Below are 13,180 nucleotides of genomic sequence, written 5' to 3' on the forward strand. Positions count from 1 at the left end.
GATAACTACTAAGGTGCTGTCCACATACTACGTGGACAACTTTAGGGGTGGGGGGGTGGAAGGGTTTAGAAAAATGTCCACGCTTGTCCACGTATAGGGGGGAGGGGGTATAGACTTTGTCCACGTGGACACGAATAATAAATACTTTTACAAATATAATCACCGATACATTCTAAATTAAATAAAAACTGTTCCACATTCAAGACTTTTAAAACATTTCGCCAATCCTGAGTATTCCGTATTTATCAATAAACGGATTGTGCTGCCTGAGAGTACATCATATAGTTCTACTAATATCATTCTTCTTCATTGAAATACATATTCTGAAAATAACTCACGTAAACTGTGAATGACCGAGCTATTTCGTATGATCCTATAACTTTTATAGATAGGGGTTATGCTTAAACGTTCATAGCCCAAAACTATAAAAATTAAACGATTTTATTATGGTTGAGTTTTCTTGCTATTACACATATGGATTTTTTCATCAAATATGATTTTATATTGATTTTGTTCTATCTCGAGAACAGTTGATCTTAGGATAATAATGTTTGTATAGTTTTTCGTGTAGAATAAATTTTTTGTATTTCTTTTTTCAAAATTTTTTTGCTATTTTCCGAGGTAATTTTCTGCCAAAAAAATGTGATAAGCTTGTTTGTTTCTATCAACAAAATGAAGGCAAAAAAAAAGGTCGCAAGAAATGTTCAATAATTCTTTCATAGTTGAGATTTGAGCTTAATTTCATAGTTGAGAATGAATGAATCGTAAGTTGTCTGATGTCATTTTTCCCCGCGAGCCCTTTGAAAGTCATCTAGACACTCAAAGCAGAATGTTCGATAAGGACCCTTAGAAAATTCTCCGAACTATGGCGGAAAAGGTTTCGTGTTGCGCTACCGACTAAAGGTGAATCGGAAATACAGAGTGAATATGAATCGGCATTTGCAGTGATCGATCATATTCCGGAGGGGGACAAAGAACTGCACACAACAAAAAAAAAGGAGGAGCGGAATGCGACATCGTAAATTTTGGGTGATTTTCGGAACGCTGTAACTCTGTCGTGAATTAATGCATTTGTCAAAGCAATTACTGGATATTGTATAGCACATATTCATACTTTCACAACTGCCCATCGATGTGCTCTGCGATCGTTATATCATGAAATATTCATAATCCAAAGGGAAAGGATTATTTTTCATTCGATCAAGAATATCTCTGTAGTAAAATGATCGAATTAATCAGATTATTTGCATTATTACTGGCGAAGATGCTCATAGATTTCCAGATGGAATAAGCACTCTTCTGAAATAAAGCTGTGTACGTAAATTAACTTTCTTGTATCAAATATGTAGGGCTTGATCACGAACGTCACTTCACGGTGAAAACGAAATGATTTGTATGCAATTTGTATATTATGTGTTATCAACACATTTTTTCAACTCTACAAGAGCTGATGATTGCGCCGGCTAGTGACCATTCTATCCTGGATTCCTCGAGTCGAGAAAGACGCACCACGCTAGATAGGGGGTACAGACAAGGGGGGCGTTGCTGATTAATGGTCAGCTGCATCCCAATATTAAGTATCCCGTGTCGGGCACACGTACAGAGCATCGAAGACTGCGCCATACCAATTATGAGAACACTTGTAATACTAACCTCGAGTCAACCGCGAGTAATCGGTTACATATTACTAACATAGTCTAAGCAAACATTGTCAAAATATTGAACTCCCGGCCCCGTTAGGCTGACGCCATATGAGCCTTAATAAAATATATATTTTGGATAAAAAAAAAAAAACACATTTTTTGCAAATGTTTAAAAAAACAGGTATTAAAATTGTATTTAAAGATGATTTTAAATTCATTTATTTGTATTCGATTGGCGTTTGCAATCATAATTATTAACCTCAAGATTTATCTTTGGAGTCGTGAAGTTTACATTTAGATGCGGATTGTTCCTCACCTGCTCAACTGTACATTGTGTGTTTCCGTGTTGGCAAACCAGATAACCTTTATATCTTCGTTGATGATGACAAAAAATATTGTATACTCACAAGTATTTCAAAATCAAACTCATATGAAACATGTGCTTTGTACTTCGTACTTGCTAGTCATTTCTCTACCATGCAAAAACAGTGGGCCACAGCAGAGCAGATACAGCAGGGTACAGCTAGTAAAATTTTAAATAAAATAAACCTAAATGGAGTTAAAATGGAATTAAGGCGCAATTCAGTTATTTCCCCAATTGTTTTAATAAAAAAAGGAAAAATGTCCACGTGGACAAAAGGGGGTAGGGGTATGAAAATATCCACGCTTGTCCACGGAGGGGGAGGGGGGAGTCTAAAATCATCCTTATCTGTCCACGTGGTATGTGGACAGCCCCTAACTACTACTTGTCTAATTATTTTCTAGCTTTTAGTACATTATTATGTTTAATCACAATTAAACCGTTTAACTTAAAAAAGTTTTTTTATTTATTTTTTTCTTCATTATCTGTTTTATTCGAATATTTCTCTGCAATAAAACCATTGTACTGTATTTTATCAGTCAAAAAATTTCATTTGATGCCTATATAGAGTGGATTGCAGAAAATACATAGTTTGTTCTTCAAGTCAAGTTCGTTCGTTTGATACACATATTTCAATCAACCTTTTTTGAGATGATATGGAATCAGCTATTTTATAGCTGATTATATGGAATCAGCTATTTTGTATCGGCGGCCAAATTGGATTTTTCAAGATAAGCAGTTTTAAAATAACAGCAGAGATAAAGGTATTTTATAAATTCGGTCAGTTCCTATTGGTCAAATTTCTATTAATGTGGAACAACCCTACAGACATACAAACATTCATACATACAGTTCAAGCTAAATGAAACCGTTTCATAAAGTAATTTGCTATTTTGTGATTGCGGCCATCATGGATTTGGATTTTTCATGATCTACTGTGATCTACTATTCATGCCCTTTCTTTTGATACTCATATTGATCGGGTTTTGAGGAAATAAGTAGCCCACCATTTAGCAGTGGCAACCATCTTGGATTTGCATTTTGCATAAATAACTGTGTTCTACTTGTCAAGCCCTTTCGCTTGATACCCATATTGATAGAGTTTTAAAAAAATATATATATGGCGCCATTTTGTGGTGGCGACCATTTTGGATTTACATTTTTCATAAACAATTGTGTTCCACCAGTCAAGCCCTTTCATTTGATACCCATATTGATTGGATTTAGAAAAACCCATATCGATGAGGTTTTAAGAAAAACTGTGATCCGCCATTTTGTAGCGGCCGCCATCTTGGATTTTCAAGATCATGAAATACGCAGTTTTATGATGATTATAGAAATAAAGGTGTGGTTCAAATTTTAGATCAATCGGTCAACAGAAAGGGGGTCTAATTTCTATTATTGTGAGTCAGCGCTACAGACAAACATGTTACAAACATACAAACAGATTACAGGGCAAGCTAAATAAAACCGTTTAAAAAAATAGTTGCATTTTTCCTATGACAATGAAATTTACACTCCTAGAAGCATCAACAGCTGACTTCATTGCTTGCCATGAGAATCAGGTTCCAAGCATAGGCAACGAAAAAAGTTGTTTGATAATAATTTGGTAGCCCTGTCATATTCGCTTCAAACCAACGGAACTCGAAGGTAATAGGGTGAACACTAGGGTGCCAATGAAATGGTCATCTCGATTTTCAAAAAGTTACCCCATAAAAAATGTTCACCACCTCGAAAAAAAACCCTATGCCAAATATCAGCTCAATCGGACTCAAGCGGTCAAAGTTTGAGTTTTTTGAAAATCGAAAAATCACCCAAGGGGGGAGTAAAGGAAATCGGGGTTTTCGAAAAAAAAATGTTTGATGCCAAAAGTCGATATCTAGTGTCAACTCTAAATTTTTTGTTTGTCTAAAGTCGACACTCTGGGACTTTTTTTCGGCATGCGAAACGAAAACTATGGTTTAGGGTGATAATAAAAATAGTTATCTCGATTTTTCATTCGGAACTTGCTACGAAATGTTGACTTGAACAATAATATATCCTATTCAAAATATTAGCTCATTTGGACTTCATTTACTGGTATCACAAACGTTGAAGTTTGAGTTTTTTTTAAAAAAACGAAAAATCACCGAAAATCGAGGTTTTGAAAAAAATGTTTTTGATGCCAAATGTCTTAAATTTGCATTATTCGTCGAGATTTACAGTTATCTCGAAATATTTTTTTATCAAAAAAAATGTTTTTTTGGCACTTGGTCGTTTTTTCGTCTGAAAAGTTGATTTCTGAAAAAAAAATTTTTTTTAGATAACTGTAAATCTCAACGTGTTATGCAATTTTAAGACTTTTGGCACAAAATTTTTGTAAACCCCGATTTCCGCTGATTTTTCGATTTTCAAAAAAACTCAAATTTTAACGTCTACCACGCCAGTAAATGAAGTCCGAATGAGCTAATATTTTGCATAGGGTATATTATTGTGCAAATCAACATTTCGTAGCAAGTTCCGAATGAAAAACCGAGATAACTATTTTTATTGGCACCCTAAACCATACTTTTCGTTTCGCATGCCGAAAAAAAATTAATTCCCAGAGTGTCGATTTTTGACAAAAAAAATATTTCGAGATGACACTAGATCTCGACGTTTCATGCAATTTAAAGACATTTGGCACCAAAAAAAAAATTTCGAAAACACTAATTTCCTTTGCACCCCCTTTGGGTGATTTTTCGATTTTCAAAAAACTCAAACTTTGACCGCTTTGCGCCACTCTCCCTTAAATCTGATTGAGCTGAAATTTGGCATAGGGTGTTTTTTCGAGGTGGTGAACATTTTGTATAGGGTAACTTTTTGAAATTTTAGGGTCGATTTTTTCCCATACATTCATTGGCACCCAAGTGAACACGAATTTCAATTGGATCGATGATTCGTTCTCGAATGATGCGTGAACAATAGAGATTGATTTTAATACACTCGACAAAAAAAAATATAGAGGAACGAAGTAAAATTTTTTGAATGATTTTTGAAATGCTGGAACGGCTGATCAGAAAATTCAACACTTGAATATGAAATCCTTTGCTACTGACTGGAATCTGTTTGCTATTAAGTTAAAAAGTAAAAAAATTGTAAGGGGTTGTATTTAGAACACAACCGCATATTTTCGACGTAGAACTACGCTATTATATCATGCAATCCACTTGTTTACCACTTCGAATATTATTTTAGAATGCATCGAAATTTTTGTAATGGATTATGTTCTTCATTACAAATAAATTTGATAAACGTCGTTTTTACGTTTGATATGATGCCTAGGACTACCAAAATATTTGAACGGATAAATTGTCTAACGATCATTGTATTTTACATTTCCCTCTGAAATTATTGCACATCTCATGTTTACGTAGTTCTCGAACCGAGAAAGTCATTAACCTCTAGTATATGAAATATCTATTTTCCCAGGCTTCGCAGTTTGAAAGTACGTTTTAAGGAAACATATTCCGGTCTGCAATACGACAAGCGAGTACAAAAGTGCTCAACAGCAACAAATACTCCCGACTTGCATGTATTTGACAAAGCGGATTCCCCCAGGAACATCGATTTTGAAGTCTGTGTTGGGGAAACCGTCAATCGGGCCAATCAAAACTTGGCAATTAGGCCGTTTATATAACACTTGACATTTTACAGTTATTCAATTGTTCATCTCATGAAAAATAACATTTTATTAATAGACGCGTAGAAATGTTTCCTATCAATTGATGCAAACATCTCTCCGATCTCTTAAGAAATGTTCGAGTTATAAGAAACACGGGTAGGGTTAGCACACAAATCGGCAGAACAAATGTATGGAAAAAAGGAAATTCTTCCAGTTTCCATGAATTTAAACCGTTTAGAGTTTAGCGAATTGTAATGTATAGCATATCAAACAAATTTTAGAGAATTTCCGATTCCGTGAATATAGTTATTATCTTTATTTCATAAAAAAGTGACCTGTTTTCTGATTTGGCACCCTTCCTGAAAGACGTAGTTCTACGTCAAAAATGAATCACGTAGAAAGATGAATGATTCAATGATCTATCTAATGAGCATGATTTTGGAGGTTGTTACTTGATAAACAATCAATTTATTTCAACTGAGATAATTCATTATTTATTAAATCCAGCAAGACGTTGAACAGAACCTTGCACGCAACAAAAACTTTTATCCGCTGAACTTTAATCCGCTAACTTCACACATAGAGGCGAATGAACTGCAAACTTTAAAGCCTCTTAAAAACTTGCAAGCAAAGCAAGCAACTTCACACAAGTCGAAACGGGCGAATGTCTTACATATTTCTTCCCGGTCCTCAAAGGGTTAATATGGAAAACAACATCCACCTAGCGTTTTGTATTTTTCTGTCTGTATACATTTCAGTTGTTGGTGATCAAAAGTGGCGCTTAGGAATTGAACAAATTCAGATACAAAGATGTAACGTACGTGAAAATTAATTTCAAGCAACTTCCAGGTTCAAAGATTTATAAGACTGTAGCTCGAGAAGATGGATCCCAGTTCAAGTTCGTTATTGATGAGAATTTTCTTTTTTCAGGAAAATCCGGACTGGCTAGCGATCAGCAAATTCTAAAAACGTATTCTTCCATAATTTGAATGCCATAAAGAACTTATGGCTTTTGGTTCAATTATGCAAGCTTCTACTACAGAGCATTGAGGGTTGTGAATTGAGGTCCTTTTGACGTAGGACTACGTCTTTCATTAAGGGTGCCAAATCAGAAAACAGGTCACGTTTTTATGAAATAAAGTTAACGTTAACAACTTTTTTTGCCACGAACGGATTTTGGCGATTTACATACTAAACGAATCGGAAATTCCCTAAGATTTGTTTAGTATGCTAAACATTAGAATCCCCTGGTTTGTAAATGGCTAAATTCATGAAAACTTTAAGCGTTTCCATTTTCCCATACATTTGTTCTGTCCATTTGTGTGCTTTCCCGAACAGAGCTATCAATAACGAGCAACTTATCGACGATCAACGGAGGGGAAATCGTAGGATTTAAAGTCTCCGTGAACAAAGGAAAAGTAGAAGAATGAAGGGGAATACTTGCCTAGAGTATAAACAGTGGATATCGCAAAGGCAAACTTTCATTCGGCATCGGACTGTTGAACAATCCAGTTCATTTTGCTTTCGCTGCGCTTCGATCTAAGATTGGACCCCACCAGTGGTAATCCAACTTGGATATCGTCGTTTGGTTTTTCTGTTCGTTTCCCGCGTTATTCGTATCGTGTGTTTTTCTTTCCGCGTCATAAATTGGACGCTTCGCGTAGTGTGTGAAAAGCAAGAAGTAGAGGAAGGCAGGCTCGAGTCCTGCAAAAAAATGAATGCATTGCCAGGGGCAATAAAATTTCGAGGCAAGCGTCATCTAATGATGTACGCGATGTTGGTGTAGTGAAAAGCGCTCGCACTGAACCGAGCCTTCGCGAGTGTGACACCGCATCGGACAACAGCGAAGTAGGCGATTTCGGTGCGTCGATCGAAAATGTAAACGCCGTTACCCAGGCAGCAACCAACATCAAGCCCCCGGTGGTGAAGGCGATCGCTCTTGACAAACTCATCAGCGAATTCGCATCGATGGGTGTTACAGCAGAGTACAAGCTGTGTGGAATAATTCAGTCTTTTTCCAAGCGGTTAACATTGTTTGTTTTCCGTCATTATAAGGGCTTCGTTGGTGCCTTTGAGAATGCATCAATGCATTAAACTAACGTTATGGCGAAGCAGGCGTTAAGGTTGTGCGCCTAAAAATTATTTTGGGAAATCCAAGCATCTTGAATGTCTTACTGGAATGTTATAAGTTATTTGAGTTCGCGTGCCAGTCGCAAAACTGCCTTCAACTAGGATTGCATTTGCGCTAATATTGATCATAATGAAGCATTGCTACTGTTTTCGAGGTTGTTGATATTAACAAAAAGAGTTTATTTCGCTTGTTTAGTCACCAAGAAAGTAAATGTCGTTCTGGAGTTTTGTATGTGATAAGGTTTCGCTTACCAATAGCAAAAATTCCTCCACTAAGGGTGACAGCTGCGCTTCTCTCGAGCATGAGAAAGTAAGCTATTTTTAGGCCCGTTATATTAACAAAAGCGTTTCGTTTGAGAGTAGCGCAAAATGATGAGAAGTGTATATATTCCTAGTAGTTTCAAGCCACCAATGTATGGCTCTGTATGCATGCTATGGCGAACGCTTGTTTGGCGCTTGGTTTACGTTGTACGAACGATGCCTAGATGTGCGATTGCTCTGAGGCAATACTAAATAACATGTAGCATGATATTTGATACTTGCAAGTGTTGTCATTGTTGTTGTTTCCATTCGGTGCCAAAGATATATTGATGTAGTTATGAGATGTGGAATAATGGTGCTGGTGTAACATGTATATAATCGACTGTAGCCGAGTCTATGTCAATTGCGAAAAAGGCCACCGGAATAGCGTTCGAGTTAAATTTTCAATGCTTTGACATGAAATAAATTGCGACATACGATCAGCTAATGTATTGTTTTGCGAGGGCAAAAATGATTCATCAATCAATTATCGATTCCACAATGAAAAACCATTTCAAAGATTATTCTATTAAGCAGTTGTTTCGAAAATTTCACAGCATTATAGAATAATATCCGAAGGTATAAACAAGCGACTTATATAAAATAACAGCGTAGTTCTACGTCAACAATGCGGTCGTATCTTGGACACAACCTCCTATAATTTTTTTGATGTAATCCATCCCATTGAAGAACCACTTGATAAGGCAATTGTCGAGAGGAAATTGATGAACAGTGCAGAGTGCAGTGCACATGGTGTTTCTGAAATAAAGAGATGGCGGAATCAAATGACCACTCGTTCTAAATGTGCAAAATTATTTTTGAGATAAAAAATTCGACGGGTTGTATCCGAGACACGACCGCTTAGGACGTAGGACTACGAAATCTTTTTTTTTAATTTCTTGGTTTATCATTTCGGATATTATTTGCGAATACTTCGAAACTTCATAAATAACTTTTTAGTGAAAAATTCCGAGGACCCTGAAAAGGTTTAATGGTTTGCGTGGTTTTATAGAATCATTTCGAGAAGCAACGATTCTTTATTGCCTTTGCGAGAACAATACACTAATTGATCACAACTCGAGGGGAAACATAAAACACAAAATTTTGTTGTTTCAGGCGCAGAAAGATTCTGAGAATGTTCCTCAAAGGAGATGCAAAACTTGTACGCTATCCTCTTTCCGCTATCTCCCTTCGTTGTTGCGATTCTAGCGGCTGCATAAGTTGCCCGTTATTGACAGCTCTGTTCGGGAAAGCGCACAAATGGACAGAACAAATGTATGAGGAAATGGGAGACTTCCAATTTTCATCAATTTAAGCCATATTCAGACTATGGGATTGTAATGTATAGTATATCAAACAAATCTTAGAGAATTTCCGATTCGATTGGTATGCAAATCGTTAAAATCCGTTTGCAGCAAAAATAGTTATTAACGTTAACTTTATTCCATAAAAATGTGACCTGTTTTCTGATTTGGCACCCTTAATGAAAGATGTAGTTCTACTTCAAAAATAATTCAATTATCGCTTCATACACTGCTCATTCGACTCCGAATTAGTTCGTTATTGGCAATATGAAATTTTAGCACACAGTCAAAAATTCATTTAAAGTTTTTACCCTTTTAATTATAAGAAGACTCTACAGGGGGAAAAAGTGAACAGTTTTCATGCTACCACGGTCCGATTTACGAACAGATAGTGTAGCTAAATTTCAAGTCAGGATTCGAAAGTTCTACAGTATGAAACCATTTTGTATGACAAAATTCCATCTAAAAGAGGGAACGCTTTGCACTGAGTGTATTTTCGAAAATGAAAAATGGAAAGAAAGGAAAGATAGATTCATTCACTACGAAATTGTGACGTTTCGTTTACCGATGAGTGTAAGTTATATTATTGTTTTAATATCTACTTAAAACACGAGGAAGGGGAATTGAAACAATTGTCCACTAAACATTCAAGTCACTATTTTCCATTTTGTCATTTCATCGCAAAGATATGAATAAACGCTCTATGTTCACCCTTCTACGAACATAACCGAAAAACATCACATGAGCCTAATAATTACTAGTGTCCCAGACGACACCAAATAGTCTGCACGCACCATTCGCCACTGGTCAGGATAACACACACCAGGGCTACGCAAATACTTCCAGACATGTATCAGTTTAAACCTGAACCCGGTAATTACCCTCATCACAGTATTGCAGCAGCGCACGGCGCAAATGGCATTCGGAGCGGCCATTTCATCTCGCCCGCGTGCAATCGTCTATGGAAATACCACCCAGCTCGATTTCAGGACTTTCAGGAGTGGAGTGCGGCACTCCGTTTGCAGCAGGCAAAATTCATTAATACATATAAAGCGTAAAATTTACTCCGCAAACAGTGTTCCCCGCGTGCATCATGGATCGTTTACTTTGGCTCGATTATAATCATTATGAGAGGCGATGATAATGGTGATCACCGTTCAGTCCCCACTCGATGCTTAATGTGCACTCGGTCGATTCCCCTGTCTGCTTGCGGGGGTAGATCTCGGTGGATCCCTCCGATGGCCAAATCGACTGCCAACCAGAAGCAATTTCCCATATGTACCCGAGAACAACACCCCCATTGCACACATACACACACACACACCCATCCACTGCCGGCGGACGAAACAATTTCTGCATCTCATTGAGCCACACTTCCTGGTGCACTTGAGCGCACCGCTACTGACCTCAGCGGCAGCCATCCAGGGAGGCAAGGGTCTATGTTTACACATTATGTATGCTATGGCACCCCGTGGCGGAATGGTCGAGTAGGAGTGAGCTCTCGGTTAATAGTTCAATCCTATAATCTGAGGTTGACTCCGCTTGCAGTGGCGAGAGATGAAATTATAGAAAAAAAACACACACAAACCAAACCCCGACTTGTTCAGCCTGCAGTGGTTAATTACTAGCTCGAAGTCAGTCCTGGCTTCGGAACGGGTTTTGAAGTAGTTCCTACTACACTGCAGGATGGATTCCTTTTAAATACTACCAACAGACAGTAAGCGCCGAAAGCCCGGCATCAATTTTCCCTCCGGCGGACTGGATTTATCGCTTCGTGAGTTCGCTCCGGCACAAAGGCATTTAGAACTCAAACATGGTTTTCGTGAAAAATATAAATTAAGCAAAATATCTCCGATCGTGTGTCTATCTGCGCTCCGCCTGGCAAATCTTTGAACTTTTACTCCCTTCCGTAACAGCTGAACGGCAGCGGCAGCAGCAGCACCAGTAGAAACTATTTGAATATAGTCATATTTTATGCACCACGGCGCGCTCAGCTGCTGACCCTGTTGTCAGCCACCGGCTTCGGGTCTCGGAGTTGGTTATTGAAATTCCGACCGCCTCGTAGCCTTTCCCACAGGCGCATGTCGTACCAACCGGGAACCGGGGTTGGCATTGAAGGCAGCAAAATCGTCAACGGGGCGCGATGCCGCGACGTTGAGAAGCCGTCCGCGCGATTGGCCATTAGCGGAAAAAACGGTGCGCTACGACAAGATGGCCGCGCTATGAGCCCTAGCGAAAATAATAATGGCATCACGCGGTGAATCACGAATCGATGCCCGAATTGAGTCGTGCAGAGGGATCTGCAGGATGGGGAGCGAGGCAGCTTCGTACAGAGGTCGTACGAGTTCACTGGCACCATGTTGGAGATAATCTGCAGATTTACTTACCGAACAATGAACGAATGACATTCCTCTAGATAACACAGCTAAGCCTGAGCATATTTGTGAAGTTTGACGTTTGACTCGGCCGTTTTGAAGCGGTACTTCATATGTCACCTCTGGCAAAGAGAGAGTTTTCTGTCAGATGAGTTGGCTACAAAAAAATGGTGTCAGCATGAATTTATTTCTTGAATTCCGAAGAATTAGATAATCATTGATAACCGTGCAAGATAGATCCTTTTCGGTGTCTTCTGTTCTGTTTCTTCGGTGTTATAAATCGATCGGACTCAAAAAAAAAGAAAAACATTAAATGAAGAACTAAAAATTTGAAACGAAATTTCTATATATGTATTAGGTTGGGGAAAAAGTTAACCATTATTTTGGGTGAAATTCAAAACTATTCTTAATATGCTTCGGATTGTCCGATTTGGGTTAAATATGCACATGTTTGTCGTGTTATACCGTCATGTTCATAAAATTTTATGAATTTACTTATAATTTCCAACAACTTTTCCAAATACATCATCATGGTTCATTTTTGACTCAAGCGTAACTTTTGAAAAGGGCCTTGAGTAAGAGAAATCTATGATAATTGATATCTCAAAAAATATGAGTCGTACCGAAATAGTGTGTTACAAAGAGTTGTAGAGTATTGTTGGCTTAATTTAAAAAAAAAATACACTGAGAAGAAAAATTAGTGTTCTTTTTTTTTATTTACAAAATAAAATTTTAATTTGCGATATCAAAAAATATGTATTTTTTAAATATTTTTTTTCAATTTTTTCATACAAAATAGAAGTTATGTAGAAAATTTAAAAAATGGACCCAAGATGATAAAACTATTTTTGACGAAATTTGTGGAACATCGAATTTTTAGGAATTTTCGAAACTTCGAATTCTTGTATGTTAGCAATCATTCTTAGCCACAAATTATGAATTCTGATGTGATTTAAAACAAAAAAGGTTATTATCAATATCCTTCTAAATGCAACCATTCTCGAGATATTTAAAAAAATATATTTATAATCTTTTTTATAGTAAACTAGCTAACCCGGCAAACTTCGTCCCGCCCATTTACTTGATTAATTCTCGAGTAATGCAGAAATTTGTGTTTTATTTGTATGGCAGCCACCCCTAAGAGAGGGGGGAGGGGTATCTAACCACCATAGAAACATTCATTGCACCCTAAAGTTTCCATATGCCTAATTTGGTTTAATTTGCTTGATTAATTCTCGGGTAATGCAAAAATTTGTGTTTCATTTGTACGGCAGCCCCCTCTAAGAGAGGGGGAAGGAGTATCTTATCACCATAGAAACATTTATTGCATCTTAAAACCTCCACATACCAAATTTGGTTTCATTTGCTTGATTAATTCTCGAGTAATGCAGAAATTTGTGTTTCATTTGTATGGCAGCCCCCCC

At 37.3% G+C, this 13,180-nt stretch overlaps 1 protein-coding gene across 1 annotated transcript in view; it reads right to left on the minus strand.

Moving 5' to 3' along the window:
- Positions 1–11,563, minus strand: part of LOC129761589 (uncharacterized) — an 87,687-nt gene extending 76,124 nt beyond the window's left edge. Inside the window, exon 1 of the mRNA XM_055759324.1 lies at positions 11,384–11,563. Within this exon, the coding sequence (XP_055615299.1) occupies positions 11,384–11,563 (180 nt within the window). The remainder of the gene's footprint in view (positions 1–11,383) is intronic.
- Positions 11,564–13,180: the final 1,617 nt, after the last annotated feature.

Source organism: Toxorhynchites rutilus, chromosome 1, assembly GCF_029784135.1.
Source record: "Toxorhynchites rutilus septentrionalis strain SRP chromosome 1, ASM2978413v1, whole genome shotgun sequence".
In the NCBI taxonomy this organism is placed as follows: Eukaryota; Metazoa; Arthropoda; class Insecta; order Diptera; family Culicidae; genus Toxorhynchites; species Toxorhynchites rutilus.